General features: G+C 42.0%; 1 protein-coding gene across 1 annotated transcript in view; it reads right to left on the bottom strand.

Annotated features, from left to right (window-relative positions):
- Nucleotides 1-19693: 19693 nt before the first annotated feature.
- The window catches only part of ACTR3 (actin related protein 3), a 30679-nt gene continuing 22684 nt past the window's right edge, over nt 19694-27688 (bottom strand). Inside the window, exons 6-12 of the mRNA XM_065069594.1 lie at nt 27557-27664; nt 25277-25420; nt 24397-24570; nt 23597-23689; nt 23002-23127; nt 21004-21087; nt 19694-20609 (exon numbers count right to left, since the gene is read on the bottom strand). Coding sequence (XP_064925666.1) covers nt 20514-20609; nt 21004-21087; nt 23002-23127; nt 23597-23689; nt 24397-24570; nt 25277-25420; nt 27557-27664 — 825 coding nt within the window. The 3' untranslated portion in view covers nt 19694-20513. The remainder of the gene's footprint in view (nt 20610-21003; nt 21088-23001; nt 23128-23596; nt 23690-24396; nt 24571-25276; nt 25421-27556; nt 27665-27688) is intronic.

The following is a 27688-nucleotide window of genomic DNA, read 5'->3' as shown; positions in this document are numbered from 1 at the left end:
AGGCCCAGTCTAGTAGCTGCCTGCAAGTTGTTGCTTTTAGGATTTCAGCAATGGGCCTGGCTTCCAAGTGACATTTCTGAGCACTTCTTTCTAAGCTGAAGAATTCTCTGATGGTCTAAGCCACACTCTGAAGACATGAGCAGTAATCTGTTTAAAGACATAACCCTCCTTTTCTTTGAAATGTTGTCAGCTTGTTCATTTCTGAAGGAAGGCAGCAAGAAGTACAATGTGATACATATTTTATTACTATTAAATTTTGGACATATTATTTATACAAATTCCTGAACGTATTCTGCTTTCCGAAGTTTTTTGTTAGCTGGAATTATTTTCATTATTTAAGAAAGATCTGCATGTTGAATTGTAGTTTGTTTCCTAGTTGTTTAAAATCTAAATGAATTTAACTGTTAACTTTCCTGATATCCATTTGCTTAGTATTGATAAATGGCACAGATGTCCTGTCAGCTCTTCCCTGCTGCTATAAAATACATGCAGCTTCTGTGTGACATAGACCAAATCACTTGTTCCGTAAGGGTGAGGCGATATCGGTAAGAAGATACGCCTGAGTAAAAGCCAAAAGCTTTCACTGGCTGTCTCTAATCACCAGCACTGCACTTGGTCAGAGGCAGATAATAAAGGGGACTTAAGCAAAATACATGGTCCCAGTTTGAAACCTTCCTTGAGCAAAAATTTCTCTTCATGCTTTGCATTCCAGATGGCCTTTTCCAATAAGTGGGAAATACCAATGAAACTGCATAGAGAAAAACCTGGAGGCAGAGTAAGAATTGAACATAAGACCTATGGGGAGAGGCTGAGGGAGCTGGGGTTGTTTAGTCTGGAGAAGAGGAGGCTTAGAGGTGAGCTCAGCACTCTCTAGAACTACCTGAAGGGAAGTTATAGCCAGGTGGGGATTTGTCTCTTCTCCCAGGCAGTTAGCAATAGGGCAAGGGGGCATGGGGAAATTTAGGCTGGATATTAGAAAGAAATTATTTACAGAGAGAGTGGTCAGGCATTGGAATGGCTGCCCAGGGAGGTGGTGGACTCACCGTCCCTGGAGGTTTTTAAACTGAGATTGGACATGGCACTTAGTGCCATGATCTAGTAAACGGACTAGAGTTGGACCAAGGGTTGGACTCGATGATCTCTGAGGTCTTTTCCAACCCAGGCGATTCTGTGATTCTGTAATTACTAAAAATGCCACGTCCTGCCCATTGCTTGCACCTGCACCTGAGTCAGCCCATACCACAGGCAGTGGTACCAAATGCTACAGTCACTTCTTGGGATTTTCTGGCTGTTATTTCAGCTGGCTCTAGAGAGGGGAGTTCAGAGACAACTTTTCCAAATTCTGGAGGTGATAAAGTGTGAAATTTGAGTCTGTTTCGTAGTTGGAAGACGGCAGAATAACATACCGCTTTCCATATAATTCTGCATAATACAATTTTTCTGCCTCATTCTGTCAGCTACAGAATCTCTCTTCATTATTACTGCAGCTTAAGAAATCCTCACTTTAAATCTTCCCCCATCACTCTTTCCTGTCATGTCCACACCAGCCTACATGTCATTGTCTCTTTAAATTTGCTAGGTAGGACTTCATCATGCCTTACATGGTCCTACATATCTTTCTCATACCATCTTCTCATTTTGTTTCACATAATTTATTTTGTATTTCCAGGCACTTGTCGTTTCTGTTAGTCCCCTTGTTTAATATTATCCTCCTGACTTGACTATATGATCATCCTACTGACTACATTTCACCTTCTGCTTTACCCAGTTCTTATGTTTTTCGACACTTTCTGTTGCTGGCAAGGTTTTAGTGTCAATTCACCAAATAATTCTTGCTGTCACCACCACAAGTTAGGTGACTAGTTATCATTCAGAACTTGAGCCCCAGTTTCCACCAGTTTTAAGGGGAAACAAGCAGCTCAAGGCTGACCTGCCAGTTTGGGAACACTGATGTCTTCAAAGGGTGCCTTACTGGACTGGGCAGTACAAACCTGCAGTATCTTGAATGAAGAAAAGAATGAAAAGAGCAAACGTACCATGTTTATTACAACAGTAACGATATCACAGTCGGTATGTATTGCCTTATTCCAGATTTATAGCTGGGATCTGTGAATGCCCCAGGGCTCAGCATGCAGTCGCAAAGACAGTCTATTTGCATGTACTCTGCATTCTATAAATAAAAAATGGAAGTGTCAGAGAAGCATTTTAAAACACTATGTTATTAAGCAGTTACCGGCAGATCTTGTGCTTTTTGGTCATTAGTCTTCTACAAGCTCTCCCTGTATGTTGTGACAAGCTGTAGATGTTCTAGCTTTGGTGCCAGACTGAAAACCAAAGCAAAAGAAAATAAAAGAAAAAGAAGAAGAGAGGGGGGAAAGTTATCTTTAAATCTGTGTGTCTTAAGATAAAATCCTGCCTGCAGACAGCCAGCTGGCAGGAGTGATGGCTAAGCCCCATTTCCTTCTGTGAACCGGCACTTCACTGGCAACCTCAGACACGCAGCCCTGTGCACCAAGGGATGCTGATGGTCCATGAAATTTGAGCCTGTATCAATGATACATTTAATTTCCCATCCTTCACTCCAGTTTCAGATAGATATAATTCATAAAGGACAGCTTTAGCTTTTGCACTTAGCAAACAGAAGCAAAACCAGTGCTAACACTAAAAGGCTAGTTTTTAAAGCATCTACTCTTTTCCTACGGAGATCCAGGACCTCAGAGGTTATTAAAGCAACACAAGTTTATTACTTGGTCAGAAAGCACGAAGATATTAATTCTCTCTGAGGTATAAAGCAAGCAGAGGAAAGATCGAGACCTCCAGGCCTCTAAGCAGGGTGCTTTCTCACATCTCGGTCTCTCTTTTTCAATCTGTCTGTGCCCTCCCCAGCCTGGTGAGCTCCTTCCTCTGGCTGGGACACACGAGACCACTTAAATTTGAGGGGAAACTTATTTTCAGTAAGGGTAACAGAACACTGGACCAGGCTGCCCAGGGAGGTTGTGGAGTCTCCTTCTCTGCAGACATTCAAACCCGCCTGGACACCTTCCTGTGTAACCTCATCTGGGTGTTCCTGCTCCAGTGGGGGACTGGACTGGATGAGCTTTCGAGGTCCCTTCTAATCCCTGACATTCTGTGATTCTGCAACCATCATGCCTGCAGCATATCTGCTTCCCCAAGAGCCTGTGTGTGTGTGAGTGGGCTGACAAGAGGTCTACCCTCCCTCTTCCCCAACAACAGCAATGTTGAAGATTAATACCTCTTTTCCTCAGGACTGCCAGCCTGGAGGAGAAAACCAAGCAGCCTGGAGGGAGATCCCTGCATCCTCACTGATGTCCTCCCCTTGGTTACCTGCCCCCTGAAAGTGTCCACTCCCAGGACCTGTCCTCTGCTTTGTTGTCTCTTTTCCTGCTGATTACTCCCTTACCAGGATTTTCTGATTTCACTTCTGGGCATCACACAGCTTCATGTCAACTACATAACCCAGAGATGTGTGATGTACTTAACCACTACAGTCAGCCCCCTTACTTTTCACCCTCTAGAACATAAATTTTATTTTATTTTTCTCTTTTCAGAAGAAGGGAGAACATTGCCATGCAATGAGGTGAGTAAATTTATAGCTCACCCACCCCTACAAAGGCAAAAGCAAAAATGTAATTTACTTTCCTAAGGCAGAATTCTTCCCACTTACCCACAGTCAGGCCCACACTGAATAGTGAGGAAAGGAAGGCAGGGAAAGGGGAGGGAAGGGAAGAAAGAACAGTTCCATGGTTGCAGGAAATAATTTGTGCTGTGAGGTACCTCAGTCATCAGGTAATTATTCTGAGTTCTATTTGTGTTTGGGTTGGAATGGAAGGATGAGTCCTACCTCAACGAGAGCCAAATCTTAGTGTACCCCAGATTTGTTGACTGTGCCTGTGCACAGTTCCCCCTTAAGGGTCACACCCAGCACCTACACAGGTAACAACAAACACAAGCCTGTGTCTCTTGCTTCCCCACTGGCTCTGCCAGGCTTGGTGACTCAGTTGAGATCTTGCTCTTTACCAAGTGCCTTGAAGCCATAGCCCCCAAAGTCGAGGTGCCACCAAAGAAAAAAGTCAAGTGGAAGAAAACTTGCCCCTAAGCACCATCAGCAATCCCTCCAGTGCCATGCTCCATCTCAGAGGGTTTCCATAGTCCAACTTCCACAGCCTCTCCCTCTGCCCCACCTCAGGGATGGGGCTGCAGCCAGCAGCTCTGCACAGGCAGGGGGCTGGAAGGGGCTCATGGCCCCAAGGAAAAGCAGCTGAGTCTCAAATCCAGAGGTTAGGCAGATCCACCATGTAAACAGCTTAGCAAGCTAAACACTTTTTTGCAAGCACACCTGGGACTGGGTAAACACGACTTATGAGCCAAATCCCATCCCTAAACCTAAGCTAAGCCCTGGGCTTCCCAGAGCAAGCAGCCAGGGCGCAAGGGGCTCCAACTCCCCATTTTGCCAAAATGAGAAAGCAAGAATTGCTCTTCATTTAAGCAATTTCAGGAGTCAGTTTCCAAGGCAGCCCCACAAGCAGTTATGCGGAGAGAACTGCAGGACTGGCATGCTGCAGTGAGCGGCTGGGGAGAGGGGAGAAAGGCGGAGTTTGCAAACTGCCATTGTGTTTCATATACATCTTCACACTCATTTTTTTCATGTGTCAATAGAGGGTCCTACCACACGCAAAATTACCTGGACCCCTGTGATCATTTTCCTGATTTACTGTTGGGTCATCCCAAAAAAAGCACCATAGCAGATGAAGTTGCAAGTTTGAAAACCACTGGCTTGGGCTCTTTGATTATTATTCTGTTTCCTCTGTGAGAGATGAGCTGCACTTCTAGCTCTGTGTTCTTTATTTGCAGGTGATTTTTACTTAACTGCACTATTGATCCCAAGATGAATAGGAAGCCCAGCAGCTTAAGCCCTGTCCCCAAAGGTGTGAAAGCTTCATTAGATTTATGAAATTCTCCAGGATACACTGAGGCTCTGCAGTACACGGAGCAAAAAGGCTTTACATTTTACTCATGCTCCCATGATTTGTATTCCATGTTGAATTATTATTATTATTATTATTGTTTAGACTCAAGGTTTCTCCTCTATCTCAACCACATGTAAAATGCAGTCAATTAATAGATGTAGAGAAGAGCAGCCCATCCCCCATGAGTCTTGGATATCCCATCTCTCAAACTCATTCTAACACTGTAATTTCTCCTTCCTATCCCTTATCTCTGGAAGGACAGATTTGGCATTTTTCCCCAAGGGAATTAATGAGGCTCCAGAAGCTCCCATTGTTTTCACCTGGGCTAAAAGAAAGCATCTTTGGAAATGGTCAGAGAAAAGCAAGAAACAATGACCTAGAGGTCAAAGATGCAAATGAACACTGGCGTTCCCTCCTGGTGGTGATGCTCAGAGGGATCGTCACCCACTGATGGGGTCAGGGCCACAAGGTAGCACATGTGGCTTTTGGAAGCAAGGCTGTGTATGGAGTCCAGGGCAGCAGCTCCCCAGCACCGTGCTCCAGGTCTCTGAGCAGAGCATACGTTTTAGACCTCACTTACTTTTTTAAGAAAAGTTAAAGAACTCGCAGGATGAGCTACATCTCTATGTTGCCTCCTCGCCCTGGCTTCAAAAAGAAAGACTTGCTGCTCTCATCCAGTGTTTGCTGAGTTCCAGCGGAGGGCAAGACATCCCCAGGTTGTTTCCTTGCCTCTTATTTAATGCAATAATACTGGCTAAAGCATTAGTGGGGCACCAAAGGGACCGCTTCGAACCAGCATTATTTAATACGTTCACTCACCATGCAGGTAGGGGAGTCAGTTGCGGATTCATGACATTTGTAGAAGAGACTAATTCAGAGGCTGAGAAGTCCAGAGAGGATAATGGAATTAGATAGAAAACAGCTAAATGAGACAGGGAAAAGGCCACATAGTATATATAGCAAATATAATTCAAAATGTGAGATTTTTATTCAAAAAGAAAGTGAAGCTTGGAAAGCAATAATGCAGCAGCAGTGCAAGAACAGAAATGGACAATAAATAAAGTAAGCGTAAGCAGAAACTGGTAGATGCCACCAAAACTTGACCATACCTTGTGGCTGTTCCATGGATTAGCCACAGGCTCTGCTGCCCTGCTGGGAATACAGGAAGGTGGTACTGACACTGGACAGATACACTGGCAGGGTCAGGGAGGAGAACGGTAAGGACTGTTGAGCAGCAAGAACAGCCTTGGAGGGGCTACACAGGAGACATGACAGCTACATACTTGGAGGTTTTGCAAAATGGAAGTATCCAAAGAAATGCAAGTGAGTTTCAATATAGCTGCATGTGGACTAAATGTAAAATACCCAGCTGGAAGAGCAGAAAAACCTCCATGGCAGCCAGATCACAGTTCAGTGTGTGAAGTCCAGAAGGTTCCTAGAGGCAGGATGGGAGCATCATGCCCCCATTTTGGACCCGTGCGAGCTGCCTCCCCAGAGGTGCTGGCACAGACACATCCCTGGCACAGCCGCTGCCACAGATTTAACCTCCTGCCCCGCCAAGGGAACCCTTCTCCTGCAGTTTCCTGCCTATCTCACGATAACGTGAAAACATTCCTCTTTGCCCTTTTCTGTAGTTTAGGTAGAGCTTCCCCATGAAAAACCCTCACAGAAATAGCACCTTTTAAGACAATTTCTGCTTTTTGTCCATGGCAAGAAAACATGCTTTTCTTCACAAGAAACAGTGATTGTCTTCACCATTAAGTGTTTCTTTGGATTTTCATTCTGTTTCCTGCTTGCAAAAGCCATTGGACATGGGAGGGTTCTTTAAGCTAGCTCTAGCAATGATAGTGGCAGTAGTAACAAAAATGGAGCTTTAAAGATTCTTTACAGCGCTTTGATTTTCCTCATTTGTGCCCTTAGAGCATCAAAGTTTTTGCTTGCTTGTTTTTTTCAAGGCAGTATTTTTCAGGACTACTTCTGGTACGTTTTTAAGGAAACAATTCACAAGCACCCATCCCCAGGTCATGGGCAGTACCCATTTTCATACCAGCATGTCCCAGCTCTGTTGCAGAGGGTCACACTGGAAAAAACAAATCCCCCCCCATTGCACCACTTTCGATGCAACTGCACCCTCCTTCAGATTGCGAGAGGCTACACAGGTCAGTCAGTCCCAGTACAACTTCATTTAACCACCAGTAAACAGACCTCAAGTGGGCAGCTCCATGAGCTCCTCTGACAAAAAGCACTGTCAGATGTGCAAAGTGTTACTGTAATTAAAACCCCTTTTCTGAAAAACAATTGCAGTAGTCAGTCCTGTGCTAAAAGACTGCTTCCAGATGCAAACCCCCTAGTGTCATTCTGGCTGACCTTTGAAGAGCCTTTCTACTGTGTCATTAATTTTCATGGGTCCCTTAGGTGGGCACTTGAGAGAGTTTTCTCTTACTTTGCTCACTGCAGTCCCAGGGTTATGTCATTCCCAGACACCACAGCCAAAGACCCATGCAGGCTTATTTTCTTCAATGGCTATTTTTATACATCCTTTTAATCAAATATTTGGCTGCTGCAACCACCTTGATTAACAAATGTGAGTTAGACCCCTCCTAGCTCAATGAGTGGGTCCTTTTCTTCATTTCACACCCACATCACACCATTCCCCCTTTAACACAGAAAGAGATGTATCAGAATCTAATTTACGATTTCTATGAACAGCTAGAATTTATTTCTTCCTCTTGAATTAGCATCTGAAATAGTGAATTATTTTCCTATAAGGTAGGCTACCGAAATGATTAAATCTGTGACCATGTTGTTTATTTAAATATATTATTTTTAAAAGCTATTGAAAAAGGTCCACATCTCTTCAAGGCCATTTTTCAAGCTCCTGCTTTATTTAAAAGCATAGCCCTTATAAAAACACTAAACATATTTCAAAGCTGTCCAGGAGTTTTTTGGGCTGATTTAACAACGTCCATGCATTACAGCTAATCAGCACAACTACCGCAGTGACAGAGAGAGGCCAGGCAGGTTAAGATCCGGCTTTGGAAAATCACATCACAAGCAGCAGCCGCTGCCCCAGAAGAGCTCCCAGAAATTACAGCCCCACAAGAGACAAAACGGGACATAATCACGTGCAGTTTATGAAGTTCAAAGCACACCTGTGTGCCACAGTCCATTCGATGATGGACTCATGATGGTTCTTTTACCTTGATCTCAGAGCACAAAATTAAGGTGACCAAAATGCTAAGGGGTTATGATTCAATTAAGCCGACTCTCACACTGTGGTGCATCACAATGCTACAAACAGCTATGGCAAACATTATCCAGCTTTCCTTGGGGGATTAGTCAAAATTATACACATAGGGACTAGAAGTCTATTAAGTTATTCAGCAGGTAATACTTCCTGCCAAATCAGGCAGCTATGTTAGCTGCTTATTAACTGTATTACATACCTGCAGACAGAAGGCACGCGACATTGTTCGGCAGCACAGCCTTATCCTTTGATTTGTTTCAGGCCACCTGTATTTGTCACCCACCTCCCCTCAGGAAGGCAACACCTGAAATAGGTCAGCTGGAGGATTCCACTCTGAAAATTGATCTTTTTGAATTAGGGCAGCACAAGCCATGGGCTGAATTACACCCAGCTGTCTACAGGGTTGTTTTATGAGAAGATTGTGCTTTAAAGCCAGGTGAGCCAAAGAAGGGATGAGGAAGTTCTGCAGTTGTAGTGCATTGTATCCTGAACACTTCGTGGTCTTCCCCAAAATAGTGCTGCACAACAAATGATACAGGCGAACGACCCAAGTGATATTAACCTTTGTATCTGATGTAGGACTTAATAGATAGATAAACTGGTCTATGCTCCTGCAAGATAAGAATAGAGAGAAGATGCATAAGACATTTTATAGACCTAAAATGTAAAAGTTGTGTGGCTCCCTGACCAGTTATTGTGTTGTAATCTTGGGGAGCAATTTAATTTAAATTTCTATTTACTGTTACTATTTTATTGCCACTAAGAAACAACAACAGCCAATTCCCTCCCACCCTTTGCTCCTGATTGCCCTCATTATTTTACTGTGAAGCTGCTCATCTGAAATTCCATCTCAAACTCAGCTGACCCTGGAGCCCCCGGGCTGTTTTGGCACCTGGGGTGAGTTGGTCCTCTCCTTGGTGTGGGGAAGCTGTGCTACAGCCAGCACAGGGGATTCAGGGGAGCTCTCCTTTATCGCTAGCACATCACTGGTAATATTCTCTAGGTTTTTTAGTTAAAAATTTCATCAAAAGCAATAATATGAAAACAAATGTAGTGCTGGTGCCAGCAACGCATTCTCCTTGGACAGAACTGCTTTGTAAAAATCTAAAACCTGGTAGTGATGCCAGCATCAGAGATATTACAGAAATTTCCACCAGTGCTGCTGGGACACAGCAAAACATGCTGCTGTTATTGGAGAAATATTAATTTCTTGGGACCCCTGAAGATATGCAGCACCACTACCCAACTTCTACACTGAACAACCAAGAAGTAGAAGAAACAAACATAGTCAACCGAATATCCTATTGAAAAACTTCAGAAAGAACTGATAACCTGGTTTGGGCTTTTGCCAAAACGCTGGCTTTTCTCAGCATTCCCTCCCAAAAGACCTCAAGGTGCTGTTCAATACCAGGGCACACAGCAAAGCAGGGAGCGGGTCTTTGCTGTTACTCACACGGGATGAAGCTCCTGCTGACTCCCTGGGCATTTCCACCTCTGAGGTGCAGGGGCATCGAAGCAGCAGGTCCTGGGCCAGATCCTGCTGGAGCTGTGGGTGGGTGAGGGGAGGAGGATGGAGATGTGTAGCAGCCTCTGCGGGGAGAGACCCCAGACACACATATATACACTACACTGGATTTTCATTATCACCTAAAAAAACAAGGTTGATGCACCATATAAATAAGCATGCAGCAATTCACAGGAGACTTGTACTTATCATAGAAAGACCTGGCTGTTAAATGGTCTTTTCCATCACATCTTGACTTTTTAATTTAAAAGGGCAGACACAGAGTTATTAGAGTCACTGCTGTATGAAGTCTAATATACATTATTAACTCCACGGTGTGTGATCCAGCCATGAACATGTAAAACACCCTTTTGCTTCAATGCAGCCTATACACAGTTTTGTTTTCACATCAATATAAAGACAGTATCAAAAAGTCAGCTTTGTTTACTCGTCAATGCGCACATTTTACATGCCCACTTGAGCCAGCATGCTGTTTCAGAGGTAAGCCAAAGCTGTTACTAAGGTGAATACAAGTACTATAGAATAAGTTAATTCAGTTTTTATATCTCTGCAGTTGCCTCTTTACGCTCTCCTGCTCCTTTTTTATTCCCATGTGAAGCGTCAAGCATCATTCCTCTCCTGAAATACTGACACCTTTAGTTTTAACCTCACTGCAGCAGTAATGGCAAGAACCCCAAGAAGACGGCTCTAAATCTCGACAGTGAAGCTGTGGCCAAGGGGGTGGAAGGTGATGGAAGATACAGGGCCGGGTCGGTGGTGCTCAAAAACTCAATGTGTGGTTTGGAGCGCAGAGTGTCCCAGCTGAGCAGCTGCTGCCTTCTGCTTCCTCAGCAGGTATTGATCATTCCTCAGGTATTGGGAAAGTGCCTTTCCTGATCTACCATCCCAATCAGGGGAGCAGGAGCCACCACACCGTCACTACCTTCCTTTTCACGTCTAGGCATTTGTTTCCCTTCTCAGGATGGTCTTTGGGGATTCCCAGTCCCCATCTTCTCTCCTCCACACCCCAAACAAAATATGCAAAGTTATCCCTGAGCTGAACAAGAAAAACAGAAAAAAAAAAAGGGGGGAGCAAATACTCGATGTGAATCAAGGTTTAAAGGCAAAAATACACAATCTCAGGGGCTTCCATCCACTCTGCCAAAAGAGAGGGGGTGTCTCTGCCCTAGATCAGGGGTAAGTCACCTATGGAGAGTCTCCAACTCCTTGTGTTTGCTGTTGCCCTTCCAACCCAACCCAAACTGATTACTGAGCATCTTTAAAATCCTTTTAAATGCCCCTTTCTTTGGCTTGCAGTTTACATAGACACCACCTTTTGAAAGACGTGCTACAGATATATCCACGTGTACAAGCCTTGCTCCTGGAGAAGGAAATTCTCTGATTTCAGACATTTTCCATCACTACAAGAAAGTATTCAAAATGGAAGAAAATAAATCCTGCCTTTTGATTAACTCCCCTCAAGTTTTCCAGCTACAGAGACAAGCAAATATTTTTTTCCTTGGGGATGAAAAAGCAAACCAAGAAGCAAATTACTTACTCACTTTAGCCACATAAGCCAGTAGGCAGGAGTCACACTTACTAGGAGACTCAGGGAATCGCCTAAATCAGGGCTGAGTCTACCAGGAGCAGCCAGCGCTGCCCAACAAAGAAAGAAAAATGCTTCAGATATAATCAGATAGGTGCATGTATTTTCTTCCCACACTTCAGGTCTCCAGTATGTTTTAAATGCAACTTTTAAAAGCATTCTTTTTTCCCTGTGAATATTCCCCTCAATTTTTTATTTAAGCCATTCCAACTCAGTTAAGCAAGTTCCTAGCACCAACGTGTCCTAACAAACGAGAATTGCATTAAACTTAATAAACTGTTACTCAGCTATTTATATAGCAAAATTAAATGCCACTCTGAAAGACCAAGAGCCTGCATTCATAGCAGAAAGCATTTGTTTGGTCACAAAAGCTGGCAAGCAAGATGCTCGGATGGGCTGAGGAGCGAGGCGATAAAGCTGCCCCTTCTTCCCTGTTGCAATCATTCCTTATAACTTCTTAACCTTGCTCCAAGACAGGCAAACACTGCTGGGGCCAAGTAGATTTCTCATTTAAAGGATAATTAACCTTTCAGGCAGAATCCAGGTGTCCAGGCTGCATATAGAGGTTGTGGCCGGGAAAAAGCTGGAAACCCCAGCTGCCACACCAAAACAGAGATTGCTGGAGCCATGCAGCTGCAGGGCTGTTAATTCAAACCCCACTCTATGGCACTCCGACCTTTCTATCTACACAAGATCTAGATGTATTTTACCTGTCCTTCTAATGCACCCATTTACAACTTCTTTAAACTTTCAGGGTGTTTGAAAATAGCATGTCATTTGATTTCTCTGTCTTTTAGCGGATAAAAAAGCCTCAGCTGCGTTTCTCCTCGGGATTGGATTGAGTGTGGTCTCTGGCAGCCATCACCTGGAGAAAGAATTTACATAGTCCTGCTATCCAGGCAGGATTTTCAGCCAGGATGGGAGGTGAAGGGAGCACTGTGTACAGCCAGCACCGCTGGCCTGGGCCTCACCACAAATCACACAGAGCCCCTGGTCCTCAGCACCTCCTCCAGCTCCTCAGCCTTGTGCTCAGCTCTGGTGCCATTGCTGCAGCAAACCCATCCTGCTCATTAAGGACTGATGCACACATAGAAGAAAAAAAAAAAAAAAAGAAATAAAAAGGAAAAAAACACAGAAGAAAGCACTTGCAGAGTGCTACAAAATGAGACATTGACCCTACAGGTTGTGGAGTATCGTCTCCTGTCATCCCTTTGATCATTAGTTTTGACCTATTTAACTCTGTAGGGCAAAGATGATAAATGAGAAACCCTTTCCCTAGGTACAACCGAAGAGAGAGCAAGGGCCTGTAAGTATTTAACAGGCAGCATTTGTGCCAGCAGAGAGCTGCTGTTACTGCAGTTTCCCAACGCACGAGCTCGGTTGCTTTTGCTGGTGCAGCTGCCCAGCATTACCCTGGGAAACGCACGGGCTGTGGATTTGTCAGGAACATGTGCCCAGAGCATCCACTCACCTGCTCCCTAACCTGCCCTCAGCCCCTCCAGCTCTCGGCTCCTGAGACACCAGACACTCTCTTGCCTTCAGCTCAGAGACAGGCCCCCATTCACCTGACTGACAGATTTCAGCAGCTTCCAGGGTACTGCTGCAAGCCATGTCCTGCCAGAGAACCTGCAGGGTGAGCAGGGAACGGAGCAGTGGAAGGACCATCAGCTGGATGTGATAGAACAGGCGTAGCAAAATCATCCCCCATTCTCCAAGAGCATCATAGCAAAGGGAAGGTGTATTCTGCAGGTTTGGACCTCACTGTCGGCTTGCACTGTTTGGCAAATTAACCACATTTGACATTTTATAAGTCAGATGAGTTAATGGAGGGGAGAGAGGAGCTGGAGGTTGTCAGGTCACGACTCCGATAAAATCAAAGCATATTAGGCAATAATTAGAGGAGGAATTCTAAAAACACTCAGTGACCCATTAAAGGCGAGAGGCACCCCCAGCTGCCACCCAGTCCCATCTCAGGACCAGGTCCCTGCTCGGGCTGAGCACTGTGACTGCATCAAAACAGCCTGGTCATATCTCAGCTCCCCAGAAGCGGGCTGCAGGGGGACAATTGTCTTGGTGTGTGATTCCTTAATGCCACGTTTCCCGTTGAACAAATCCTGATGTATTTTTTTAGACCTCTCTGACCCTCCTGTGTGACCACCTTTGCTCCCAGGCTTGTGTGACCGCAGCCAGGCAAGGGGGCTGCCAGTGCCAGCCAGTCCCTGCACCCAGCAGGAGTGTGAGGTTTAGCTGTGGCTTTGCCATGGCTATGGCAGCAAAACAAGTAAAAAGGTTTGAAAGCGATGGGCAGGGAGATTTCTGCCCATCACGCTCACAACGTCCTTTCCAACAAAAATAACTAAGCTGGTTTAGGCAGACAGAGTTTGGATAAAGTGCAGGCAGTCAGGCTGGGGGTCCCAGCCCACAAGGGGCTCTCTGCAGCCTATGCAAACCTGGGAAGCCTTACAGCTGCCCCACAACACTTCTCAGGCATTAAAATATTTAGTCAGAAACAGAACAAAAGTAGAAATGCCATATTCCTCACTGCTGATCGTCATCCTGAATTAAGGAGCGTGGGATCAAGGTCGGAGCCCAGGAGCGCCCTAACCCCAGGCCAGCGGCTGCTCTGGGGATGGACACTGGCAGGAAATTTGATCATTGACTAGAGAAACCTTCCTGATGGAAACATCACAATGGTGGAAAACTTCTGCAAAAACATTCTACTCTTGCAAACCAGCTCTTAGGTAAAAGCACATTTTGCTTAGAAACACCTGATGAGCTATACCGATGACATTGCTGTGACATCCATGCAATAAGTATCACATTAGGGTAATATTATCATTATCTACACTTTGTAAATGACAAGTACAACAAGCTAATGGCACCTACTTACAACAAAACTCTCTCAAGGCTCTGACGGAGCAGAGCTCTGCCTGGCTTTATCTGTGCTTGTGAGGGCATCGGGTCCTACAAGACATCAGCATCGCCCAAGCCCCATCACTGGAAGTGTTCAAGGCGGGGCTGGATGGTGCTTTGAGCAACCTGATCTAGTGGAAGGTGTCCCTGCCCATGCCAGGGTATTGGAACTAGGTGATTTTTAAGGCCCTTTCCAATCCAAACCATTCTATGATAGCATCCCCAGCCTGTCTCCTGTGTACTCCATACAGCCAGGTGCACAGAAAAGTCAAATTAATCCAGAAATTAATTACAATGGGAGTATGACAACCTCCTCATAGTTATCTCCTGAGGTGGCTTCATGTATTTTGTGTGACAACTTCCTATACATTACTATGCCTCCACCACATCTTTCAGTCCCTGTGCTGACGAACTCCGTCCAGCTCTGCATCCGTAGGCAACTTCACACCATTTCTGTTGGCTGGAGCATCTTGCAGGTGTTTAAGCACCCACACCTGCAGGGAGACACCGATTTAGGAAGACAATGCTCAAATCCTCCTTGCCGTGGTGTGACTGGAAAGCATTGGCCTTTCCATGAAGGTTTGCCACGGGGCTCCCTCTGTTAGATGCTTTTTTCCAGGCAGGTTGTGCCAAATGGTTTTCCGGGCTGTGGCAAGGCCAGATTTCTTGTGAGAAAGTGCCATCGTGTGGCTGTGTGCGACATCTGGACTGCACCGTGCCTGCAAACTGCTGCCAGCCAAAGCCCCTCAGACAACTTTATCAGTAAATACACATAGAAGTGCAGCCATGCTGCAATAAGGCAAATTACCCTCCTCCCATCACCACAGTCTGCAACAAATCTGCATTATAACAGACTCTTGCATCTTCCTTAGCTTCTGGCTTCCTTGGAGTTTTACCAGATACTTTATATTTGTTAGCTGTTATTTATTATTCTTTAGGGGACAACTACTGTTATTTTTCACTGTTAACAAGGTCTGGCTAAATCCCAGAGTTGAAAAGTTGAAGAAAACAATAAAAACAAACCAAAACTGATCACCACCCTGCAGGACGGAGGGTTTCTGGGGTATTCACCTCAGACCAAAGCTGCCGCACAGCAGGCTCAGCCCCGGGGCTCTGCCGCAAGGGAGGGATGGGGACACACAAAGCTGGACCCCAGCCAGCGGAGAAGGGCAAGAGGAGCAGCTGGTCACCCAGTTCAGTTCAGGCACCCAAACAAGCCAAGCTACCATATAGCTTAGTAGCCAGGGCATTTAGCTGGGAAGGTGAGATGCATTTAAGCCCTTGCTACAGTTACTGTTTATTTACCAAAACTGGAACAACTTTGAGATGTTAAAAAAAATTTGCCCTGCATGTCCATAAAGCAGAGTCTTCTGGGCTTTAAGGAAGTACAAATTGCTTCTTCTATGCTGATCTTACTTTCAAACAATACACCTTTCCTGATACTTATTTTAATTAATGAAAAGAATAAAAAGAAAACTTGATTTTTTATTTTTTTTTTCTTTTCTCAAAGATATCAGTGTTACATGCTCTATATCAAGTACTACAACTTTGGTTCCTATGAACTCAGCGCTGTCGTGTTCTCTGGGTGTCTCTCCATGATTACTAGAAAACTTACGCAATTTATACAATACAGGGAAAAGCAGCTTGAGTGGCAAGAGTAAAGTACCAGAAATCACCATCTGTCTGCTGGGATGGGGATTCATAACTAAGCAGTACACCCAAACACACCAGGCACCGTTCCTTGTGCAAGGGAGGCACATCTACAGCTGGCACAGCTCAGGCTGGGCCTTCCCTTTGGTAATCAGGTTTATGGTAAGTCTTTGAAGAGCTGAAAGAGCCATCGGCTGTACCCACACAGCACAGACCTGCACAGCTCCTCTTTAAAACATGAAGTTTATATTAAATAAACTGCCACAAAAAAATCTGTAAACATGTTGCTGTCCTGCCCAACTCACAGCGGGGCCAGCAGGCAGAAAACGCAAACTGCACCCTCAGCTGCCTGCGCTCAGCTGTTCAAGTCATAAATAACTCGTTCATCCCAACAATAACATTCAGTCACTCGTGTTTTCACAAAATGAAGAGATGTGCCTAAACTGACTTGGCATTGATCAGCTGCGGGAAAACACGAGCTTTTAAGCACACAGAGTCAATTAAACCTGGAGTCCTACCTTTTCTAGCTGAATAAAATCAAACTCCTGGAGATGGGAAAAGCAAGTCAAGTTCAGGCAGGCCAGTCTGCAAGGGTTTTTTCAGTGCTCCTTGCAATTTTCTGTGCAGAAGTAGCACTGGTCCAGGTCACCTAGCAGTCACCAGGACAATAAAATACAAGTCTCCTTTATGTTGCTCCATAACACCAATCCCATTAAAACCTCCGTTACACAATAAGCACGGTGACTGCGTGGTACATTTGATGATTAAGAAGAAACAACAGCATGGGGTTTTTGACGCTTCACATTTCTACGTGTGTGTCTCGGACACTTCCAGCTCTGCCGCCCGCCTGCCCCAGCTCGGCACTGGGAGGGCAGGTGGTTACTGGTGGGTGCTGCATCCATCCCCGGCCAGATTAGCCCTGTGCACTTTATCAAAGAAATGTGGAGAGGTTAGGCAAAGGATTTAGTGTATCCTTGGGATGCTAATTAACAACACAACAGGATTTTGAAAACGAGAGAAAAAAATAATTGCACACAGGTGCAAATTGTAATTGCCTTTATGTAATCTTCCCAATAACAAGCCTTAGAAGACGAAAAAATACCACTTAATTCTAACCTTAAAAAACAACCACCAAACAAAACACCAACACTTGCCTTTACAATTAACCTTCTGGATGCTTTAAAGCCAACCCAGCACAGAACAACTATGGGAGGTACAAATTTAAGGAGAGCAGAGGATTTTCTGAAGTGGCCTTTTATTCACGTTGTACTGTCACATGTTTTCATCTGGTGTTACAGGTGCAGAACACCCCAATGTGAACCACTCCCAGAGTTATTCCCAGCATTCAAGACTATTATAGAGTATTATGTCTTGTGTGTTTATGTGTTGATGACTCTTTGTGTTCAGTCCAAGTTGTTAATGGGAGCTGCCCGTATTTTTAGTTCCCTCATGCACTGGAGAGGAGTCACGGCTGTGTACCTTCTCCAAAATTATCTCTACAGCATAAAATAAACCCCACAACATTGTAAAAACACCCCTAGCTATTTCATTCTGTGGGAAGCTTAACATCATTTTAAGCGACAGCTACAAGAAAATGAGTGTTATGTAACACTACGGGTACCTTCCCCTCCTTTCTATTCCACACAAATGACTAACACAAGAAATTTCTTGGAGTCATCAATAAACAATTACAATAATGCAAAACTAAGGTGCTACATCCATGATTTTGTAATTAATGTGCAGGGAGCCAGATACAATTGTACACATCTCACCTGAGCACACCAGGCACTAAACGAACTGCACAGGAACACTTGGGGCACACGTGCTCCCTCCTCTTCTGAGAGCTGAGTTCCACCGGCGAGACAACACAGCTTGCCTCTGGAGCATGAGATTTCTAGTTCTGTACTAAGGACCACAAGCTCGGTGTGGTAGGTGCCTAAACCCACACCATCCTGGGCTGCTTTGGCTATTTTTATTCTGTTTTGACAGCAGGGCTCACTCACAATCTAGGCAAAATAAAAACGCCTAGCCTTACTCCTGAACATACCCAATTCATGCTTAAATCCCCAGCAGCACCTGCACTTCCTGCATTAAATACAGCTGGAATGCAAAACCCAACTTATTTTACACTCGGCAGCAACTCCTGCTCTCAGCCTGACAGCTTTCATGCTCAGACATCAACTCTTCCCAAAAAGAATTCGTTTACAAGCTGGCTCATTTCTTTGACAAGTGATTTGCTAATCTGGTTACAATTGCACCAGATACAGTGACCAGCCCTACAATCATCCCCACCACTGGCAAGCACTGATTTCTACAAGATACCAACCTGCCAGACCTGCCCTTCTGGTGCAGCCTGTTTCTTCCTATTCTGCCTCCCCTCTCCTGCCAGAGCCCAGCAGCTGAGCCACAGCACAGGAGAACCGCCCGTCTTCTCCTTGTTACCCACCACAGCCAAGAACAGCCAAACTGTGAATATTCGGATGCCACCACTCTAATCCAGACAGCTCTTTGCAGCACCCAAGCCCACCTCAATAACTCACAGCCTGACAATGATCCATATAAAATCAGATTTTCTGAAGAGCCTCAACTCTAGTTGCCTCTTGGAGTCTCCCCAAATCCGTGACCACTCACTCAGCTCCTGCACCCCAGCTCCCACCCCTCGGGCTCCTTCCACACCAACTTAACTCTGCTGGTGTCTTCTCACCAATTGCCCCAGCTCCTCCAAAGTGCCAAATGTATTTATGTATCAGGAATTTTTTGCCTTGTTTTTTTTTCCAAGTGAATTTTTAAGAGTATTTTCTAGTGGAGAAATAAACCACAACCTTGCCTTTTCTTCAGGCCATTGAGGTACATCAGGAAACTCAGTCACTAGAGCGTGACACAGCAGCAGAACCAGAGGACTGTTGGAAAAGCACAGCTTAAATTAACTTCTTTATTTTACACACATTTGCCTGTTGGTCTTTCTTACCACACGAATCAGTCAGCACTTACGACTTGAAAAGTCATTATTTGAAAAACTCTCAGAAATTGTATCATTCATAAGGAGTCGTTAATAATATAGTTTTGTAATACAATTATTTAACGTTTTCTTGTTTGCACCAAGGTTCTATTCGATTCTAGCATGTGAAGTTTTATAATGCTTGCTGTAAAAAGACTTTCCCATATTTATCCTCATTTTGGAGTCTCGTTTATCATGCTTCAAAGCAACTAGAAGCTCCGGAAGTTCAGCTTCTCTGAAAAAAATCTGAGGAATCTTTACAATTCAGAAGAAACCAAGAGATCTCCCTCTTGTGGTCTTCTACACAAACAGCCTTAACTACATTTGTGAGTTCAGAAGTGTCTAAAGAGATTTTTTTTCATCAAATATTAACAAAAATTAAGCAATTCCATTTAATATATGAAGCGTTCTTCCTAGAAAGAATGAGAAAGAGATTGTTTTCACTTTATTTTTATCTACATGGTATTTTCTTGCAGAAAAACCACAGAGATGTAAAACGCAGCACTGTCTCCTGTAAACCACCACTTGAAAGAAAGTGGAGGGGGGGGAAGTTACAGAACAAAGTAGATGAACAAACCTAACGATGGAGGAGATGTTAGGTTTATATAGATAAGTGCTATCTAGATGAACATATAAACTTCTAAAATGCTCACACTTCAGTTTACACAATGCACATAATGATCTCTACCTTACAGACCAATCTTACTCCTCAAAAACCACAGCGGATATGTAGGAACCCGTGCTCACAGCTTCCCATGTAATGAGATTAACAAGTCTGACACAAACATAAAAAGAAATTTTGTGCCTTTATTGGAATGGTGTTAGGCTTTAAATACACCAATTTTGATAACCTGATTATTTGGTTTTTAATTAGAAATGACACTACAGAACTGCAAATACTGGTCCAACAGTCTTGTCTTTTTTTTTTGTCTTTTTTTTTTTTAAAGCAAGAGATAGTATGAAAATGCACCAAGTAATCAGAAAGCACTAGCAGGCATCGGTTAATCCAAGATACTAGCTTCTTAGTTCCAAAAGCACTCGCAGTGTATGGAACCCAGGATTTAGACTGGTCATGATTTGCAAGAACGAGTTGCATGAGTCATGACTTCTTTTTTTTTTTTAATTTACTTTCAAGTTGGTCACTGGTAATTTCTTTTCCTCAAATATTACAGTTTCTTTAATCATATTTTTTCCTCAAAGTATAAAAAAGTATGAAATATAAACAAGCTCCTGCATTGCACCCATGAAAGGGTACAATGGAAGCATTAGAGAGCTGACTATCTACACACCGTCAAATCCCATCAAATCTTGGATAATTCATTAATATACAAAATATCAGGGCACAGAAAGAACTAAAATCCACTTTTTTGTTCTGTTACGCACAGGTTCGAATAATCAATCTAAAGAAAAAACGTGATCATTTTGGCTTTCCACTACATCTGCATGTTGAGACACTTATTAAAATAATCCTGCTTAATTGTGTTTGGTCTTTTTCTTATTGTCAAGTCATGTTTGTTACCTTAATACCAGCCATCAGACAAACAAGTAATCAGAAAGACTCCTCCTCCTCCCCACCTCCCCAGCCCTGACCCTGCGAGGTCACAGCTTTAAGACATGACCCCAAACACAGGGTTGTGACGACAGATGCTAGGACCAATCTCTTCATAGTCTTTTTTGGTATGGCACACTTGGTAGAATTCAGGCTGTAAAGGGAAGGAGAGAAAACAACAAATTAGTCGGTGGTATGTACACCTTAACACTTAAGTAGCAAATGGAAGAAACTACAGATAACTGGGAAGTTCTGATATTAGTATTACATCACACATCACTGAACACTAATGCAAACAATGTATTTTGCCACAAAACTAAAATGCGCTATTTAACAACTCTCACAAAGCTGTAATTTGGCTTTCATTTGCTCTTTTGAATCTTTAAAGTCTAATGCAAAAACTTCTAATGGGGCAGGGAGGGTATATTTGCTACGTGAGGCCTACTAGAAACCCCCCAACTGCATTCGATATCAAGTGAACAAGAAATAAGAACTCCAGAAGTGCAGCCAGAGTAACTAAAACATGCTCAGCTTTATAGTCAACTTACTGTGGAAGCCAGCATTGATCCGCCAAACCAAACAGCGTATCTTTGCATATGGTGTGTAATGACTTGTACATCAATAGGCTTAGGCTATAAAAGGAAAAAAATATACATGAAAGGTCACTTTTGCTGGTAAAACTAGATCTCTTTTAAAAGGAGTGCATATTCCAAGCCTACTTTTCACAAACAAGTATTTTCTTAAATGCTGAGTAGGTAAACTTACAGTTATAGCATCAGATTTTTTCACGTACAACCCAGACTAAGAAACAGCTCTTGTTTATAAGTCACCAGTTACCTCCTTTACTGAACTTCAAGAGATATTTATTTGCATTCACACCAATTTTCTCCCAAGAGTGTTCTCCAACCATTGTTCTATTTTCTGCTGAATTTCTTCAGGGACTGTTTATTTATGTAAGAATGGGTCCACGCTACTTACCCCTTTCAAAAAAGCACTTCAGAAAGCTAATTTTTAAGTTTCATATCATTATTTTAACAAAGCACCAGTTGCAGACTGAAATTTTATAGGACCAATACAGCCAGTCGTGCTTTTCAAAATGACACCACTCATCCCAGTCAGCCCCTCTCCCTCATATCCACACAAACCTTCATTCCTCACTTGTACTTATCAAAAACTGCAGCGCACGTACCAGTTTCAGAAGTAGTTTGTTCCAGTACAACCTGCTGAAATCTGAACAGTTTGAAACAGTATCTAAAAATAATTTGTAATACATTTGCAGAGTTCAAGTCAGTGACCACCTGCAATGTCCGTACTCTGAAGAAGGAAAAATCCCATCAGACGTCCTTATTATATCCTGTTTCCTTACTAAGCTGTAGAAGTCCGGTAAGGAGAACTAAGAATAAATGAGGTTGCCTGAGCCAGAGTACTGTATATAGCTGAAAATTCAGAGTTGTCTACATGGCATATATGAAGCTATACTGCGGGTTTTAAGGATTGTTTGAGCTCATCTAGCTAGATTACTACTAAAAAATAAATGAGGAAAATCACTTTAATCTTGCCTTGAAAGGAAAAAACACAAAATAGTTTTTCTCTCTGCTGATATCTTTTATGTATGCAGAGTCAACAGAAAAATGCAAGAGTTAGATCAGAGGTCAAAAGTGGAAAGAACAAAAATTAAGCATCATGCAGTTTAATGAAAACATGAAGTCATTTCATAGGATCACAGGATAATTTTGGTGGGAAGGATCACCCAGAATGTTTTTAGTTCAGCCTCCTGCTTAATGCAGAATCAGCTTTGAGGTGGGAGGAACTTATTCAGGGTTTTATCCAGCTGAATCTCAAAAACCTCCAAGGATGGAGACTGTAAAAACCTCTCTGGGCAGCCTGTTTAATACTCGATTATCCCCACAATGAAAAAGTTTTTCCTTTTATCCAAGCTGAACTTATTTTGTTTCAATTTTTATCTATTCTCTTGTGTGCCAACCACTCCACACTGCCACACACACCAAAGGGCTGCTACAAGGCTCCCAAAGCCTCTTCTCCAAACAAGCCGGTCCCCTCAGCCTTCCTTCATTGGACATGTGCTCCAGTCCTCTGACCATCCTGGTGGCTCCACAATGAGCTTGCTGCTCCCTCTCCTAATATCTTTAAGTTGAAAAGACCGAGGATGATGATTTACAACTAATCAATAAGCACTAAGCACACACACACACAAAAAAAGCTGGGGAGTGGCCAACTGCTTTTAAGTCCCATCCTTGCATTAGGCCAGAATGATTCAGTTCAAACTAATGGACAAGCAGCACAAGTGCCTGTCAGGAGAAACAGCACTATTATGGCTTCCTACAATGAAAGGATTATATAAATATTTTCCAGTACCGGTCTACAATTCTCTACAACATATGAATCTCTGAAAAGCTTCTATGAGAACTTGAAACGAAAATGAAGACATTTCAACAAAGAAGAACATCATTGCAATACGGAATTTTCACATTTTCCAGGTAACAAGAGAAAGATGCTTGTTAAACACGTTAGCAGCAAGAACTAACCTTCAGTCTGCCACCACTAAGTTCTTCACTAAGTTTCAGTCTGGCATCAACGGTCCTTTTCAAGTCTCGCTGTAAACGGCGACCAAAGTCCCTGAACATGGTTGAGCCTCCAGAGAGGACAATATTCTGTTTTAAGTAATAAAAATTATTAGCTGCTTCTGAAAATGTACATCTCCAACTTTATTCAATTCTTAAATTCTAAATATATTATTTTAATTACAGTTAACAGGTATGCTTTTACTGTAAGCTTTAAATTATCTAACACAAGCCTGGCAGAACATGAATTTGCAAAGAGGTTGCCACAGTAGAATCAGCTGTGCTTTAAAATCCATTTATATCTTAGTACATCTCTCTCAGATTTGTGTTTCTATTACTTCTCTTTCATTTAAAAGAGAGTTTGAGTAATGAAACATATTCTTAAAAAAGTGTAAGTGAACAACATAAAGCCTTCTCCATATTGGGCTTCTTTCTAGAAAAATGGTTAATTTTGTCATTTGTTTGTGGGTTTGTTTTTTAATAGTTTCAAATACTTATTTCAGCATAAAGCATAATAATTCTGAAACAAGTATTAAAAAAATCATTATTAGCTACTGACCTTATACAGAGGACGTCTAACATCAATGGGACAATTCTGAATAACTTCATCTACTACTTCTGAGATTGGTTGCGTAAAGTCAGGATTAGCAAACTGCAATCAAAAATAAAAACAGAAGTCAACAAGTAGGACCACAAATTGTATATCAGAGATGTCATGACAACTAATAATGGAAATAGTTATGTTAGCTATTCTTGTTGCCGTTTATAAACGGTTTGAAGGAATAAACCTAAAGAATCTATTTTGTCAGCTATTCTCTTAGATAGCTTTTGTTACCCATAACAGGTCAAAGAACACACGCCCTTCTCAAATGCTGAGCACCAGAGCAACACAGAGTAACAGGAAAAATCTGCAACAGGAGAACACAGAGAGAGGACAGAGAGGGAGAAAAAAGGCTTTATTCCCTTTTAGTTTTTCCCAACAGTAGAAGAGACACTGAGGGTATAAAGGCAAGACGACAGAATATTTGGAAAATTGACTTTTCAACAGACAAGTAAGAAAACAGGCTACAATGTGGTGAGACCTGAAAATTCTATTAAATATTTCAAGAAGAAAATATAAGTTTAGCAATCCATTTACTTTAAAAATTTCAAATATAGTGCTTTGTTTAGGTATCAGCCTGAATTTGTATAAAAATTACTAATAATCAAGAACCAAAACTTCGCTGACTTCCAATAGCCGGTTATCTATCTACAAATAAGGAGAAACACAAGTCAGAATAATCACTTATTTAGAAGTTTACAAATGCTCTCATCTAAAATGCAACTAAACCAAAGTGTAGACAATTTAAATCAACTTACCTCAGGATGGAAGAAAATCTCTGGCCCCAGGAATCTCTCATAGCCAACATCAATGGTAAATTCTTTCTTTGAGATAGCATTAATTCCAGTATACTGTTTAATCCACTTTGTACCATCTGTGTCATACTTGTTAAATTCTTTTACTAAGTCCGGGCAAACATAACTAAAGCGTTCCTGAAAATTGAATATGGACAGTTACAAGTATCTTCTTAAGTATAGCAGAGAAGATGGTATGAACTTAAAAGGTTAAATTACTACACTATTTTCAAAAATAGGAGTTTTAAATTGGCAGATATAGAAAAGGCCCCCAAAACGGCTGAACTGACATTTACTGTATACGGTTAGATAATGGCTCTGCTACTACAAATCATTTCCGTGCAGCACTGAAAGCAGCACATCTTGCTGAGCTCAATTACTGTTCTTCTATTTTTCCTCTGAACGTATATGATGGTGAGAAATGAGTTCTAAAGCATATTGAAGAATTGCCATAGAAACAAGGTTTAAGTGTACTTTTAAGCTGAATGTCTTTCAGAATAGCTTTGTACTACGAGAAAGAACATATCAACATAAAAGAGTAATTACAGCTCTTTACATTGCACATCCCACCAAGAACATTTGCTACTGAATATTACAATAATAATAATGAAGGGAAGAGAAAGGTGAGACGACAAGTGAAGAGTGAAATTCTAGGCCTGAGTATAACCCAACAATATACCTTAAATGTAAGCTGATATTATTACATTATTTAGACATTTTTATATTATTTAGAGACAAAGCATCCTTATTTGGAAGACAATGGTTTTAAGAAATAATTGTATTTTAAAAACAGATATCAAGCTCCAATCTAAAATAACTTTAACAACTGCGATATTCACTTTACCTTCACTGCTTTAGCTGTTTCCAAGGATTGTTCTGGAGGAATTCCTACTTCTCGCTCCCTCAGCAACTGCTGAATGAAGTATGTTATATCTCGCCCAGCAATTGGAATGTGTTTGATACAGCTGCCAATCACGTATCCTTCAGCCTGTAGATAAATTAATTGGGAGAAAGATATTGACAAGAGCTCCTTTCAACAAAGCTTAGGAGGGAGAGATAAAGACATGGAGTCTAAATTCCTGTTCACTACCTGTGACTGTGAGACTGAAGCCCTTTAACACTGGCTCGTTTTAACTACCAAAAATCCAATTCTTCAGAAGCCTTATTTTACTTTAGTGTTTCATTTTGCATTGGTTCATAATTCTTACAAAGTCAGGAGGAACAGAAAGGTCACTAGTACGTAAGGCAGACAAATAGCTATACTCACTATTCCTCGGCCTTTATTTTCTCTTCAAAATGAGGTTACTCTTACCAAAAAGGTCAAGGAACCTTGTATCGTGAAATATTATTTTAGAATAAATGATGTGGCTCTGCAGTCACAGCCACTGATGTAAGACGTTACAATCCACATGAACCAAAATTAATTTTCTGAAAGCAGGGAGAAAATGCATCATTTCAGCACATTAATTGAGACGCTTAGAACATCAGACCGGCCCATGCTCATCCATCAGTCTCCCCTTGGAAGTCACACTTGTCCTGGGGGCCAGTATCATTGCATTACAAGTATCTGGTCTAAACACAGAAACCAAAAGCATTCAAGACCAGCTTTCAGCCTCACCAGACCTGCTACATCCAAACAGACAAATCCAGACATCGCAGCGATATTAAATGCTTAAAACTTCCTATATACACCTTACGTTCATATAAAATGTTCTACCACAGAAAATAACGTAGTTATAAAAAATACCACTGTTGTTAGCTTCACTATAGTGATAACTGTGTTAAATCCTCTTCACTCATTTTACTATAAAAATGGTATACTATTGCTGTCAATTTGTTCAACATGTTTAAAAATTCTAGAAATCAAGCAAGTATCACTCTACAAAGGAGCTTAATGAGTGACAAAGAATATCCACTCTCATTTCAATTAAACAACACAAACCCACAGATCAGGCAAAGTTCAACTGCTTAAAACAGCAATTTGAACTATTAAATACAATTTTGCAAAAGTTTACCTATACAAGGTTTTGAATGTCAATTGTTTCCTACTTATTAAAAATATGCCATCTCAGATAAACTGTCTGAACAAAGATTTAGCCACTCTATTCCACCAAGATTAATAAGAAATTGCCACACCGCATCATATATTTAAACCACCACTGATGCTACTATTTGGTCTGAAAAAACATTTTAAAAAATTGAGGTTACTGTGGCACAATAAAGCTTTGTATAGATTTCAATCTTAAAAATTTCAATCTAACTTTGTTTTGAAAAGAAAAATGCATCTGGTGTCTAGACACACATTTCACTTCCCAAGGAAAGATGAGCAGAGAGACATACAACCAGCCACTCGAAATAACACTACCAAGTGCTTCCCAATTACAAAATTTCAAATATGTAGCTTTGTAAAAGGAAACACATACCTACAGCAAAAACAATAATTTGACAGTTAAGAAACTGCAGCTGTACATGTTAATTATTTATTAAAACATCACATGGTTATAGTAGTTTTTGCTTTTAGCAACTTGATATATTAGAACAGACAATAATTAGCATTAGAAGTCTGTTGTTGGGGGTTTGTTGGTTTGGTTTGGTTTGGTGGGTTTTTTTTCAGTCAAGTAGGAACTTTCTTCTTTTTACTTGTATCCCTGATGTGTGATGATATACTACTAAATATTGGTCAACAGATGGAGAAAAATTATAAATGATACTACATCTGCCCTCAAATATTTTGTATTATTTATGTTTTATATACTAATTGACTGAATTAAACAAAAAAAGTTTCCAAACTTTTTTGGCTGACTATTGTAAAAAGCGTATTCACTCTTACCAGCAAAACAAACTGGAAATATGATGAAGGAATACAATTTCAGTGATCACTTAGAAGGTGATTTGCCAAGGCTGTGCCAAGATAAATCACTGCAAGACAATATACCCTGACAAACTCTGGGTGCTGAAGAGTTGAGAATTTCTGTGCTACAAAATAAACAAAAAACCCACAACCCTGGAAATTAGGTGACATTTTTGAACATTTCTAGCTATAATTCAGTCTGTGTAAGTGTAAATTTCAGAGGAGTTATAGAACAAACTGTTCTCCAGTTTAATTGTTTTGATGTATACTTACCACAGGAATAACATGAGTGACACCATCGCCACTGTCTATAACTGTACCAGTCAGTGTTCGTTCTCCTACTTGTCTTGACGTCCAAGAGGCAGCTAAGGCAAGGACAGCCTTGGAAAAGAATACGTACAAAAG

Source organism: Columba livia, chromosome 7 (assembly GCF_036013475.1).
Source record: "Columba livia isolate bColLiv1 breed racing homer chromosome 7, bColLiv1.pat.W.v2, whole genome shotgun sequence".
Classification (NCBI taxonomy): domain Eukaryota; kingdom Metazoa; phylum Chordata; class Aves; order Columbiformes; family Columbidae; genus Columba; species Columba livia.
This window is presented reverse-complemented; position numbering and strand designations above follow the sequence as displayed.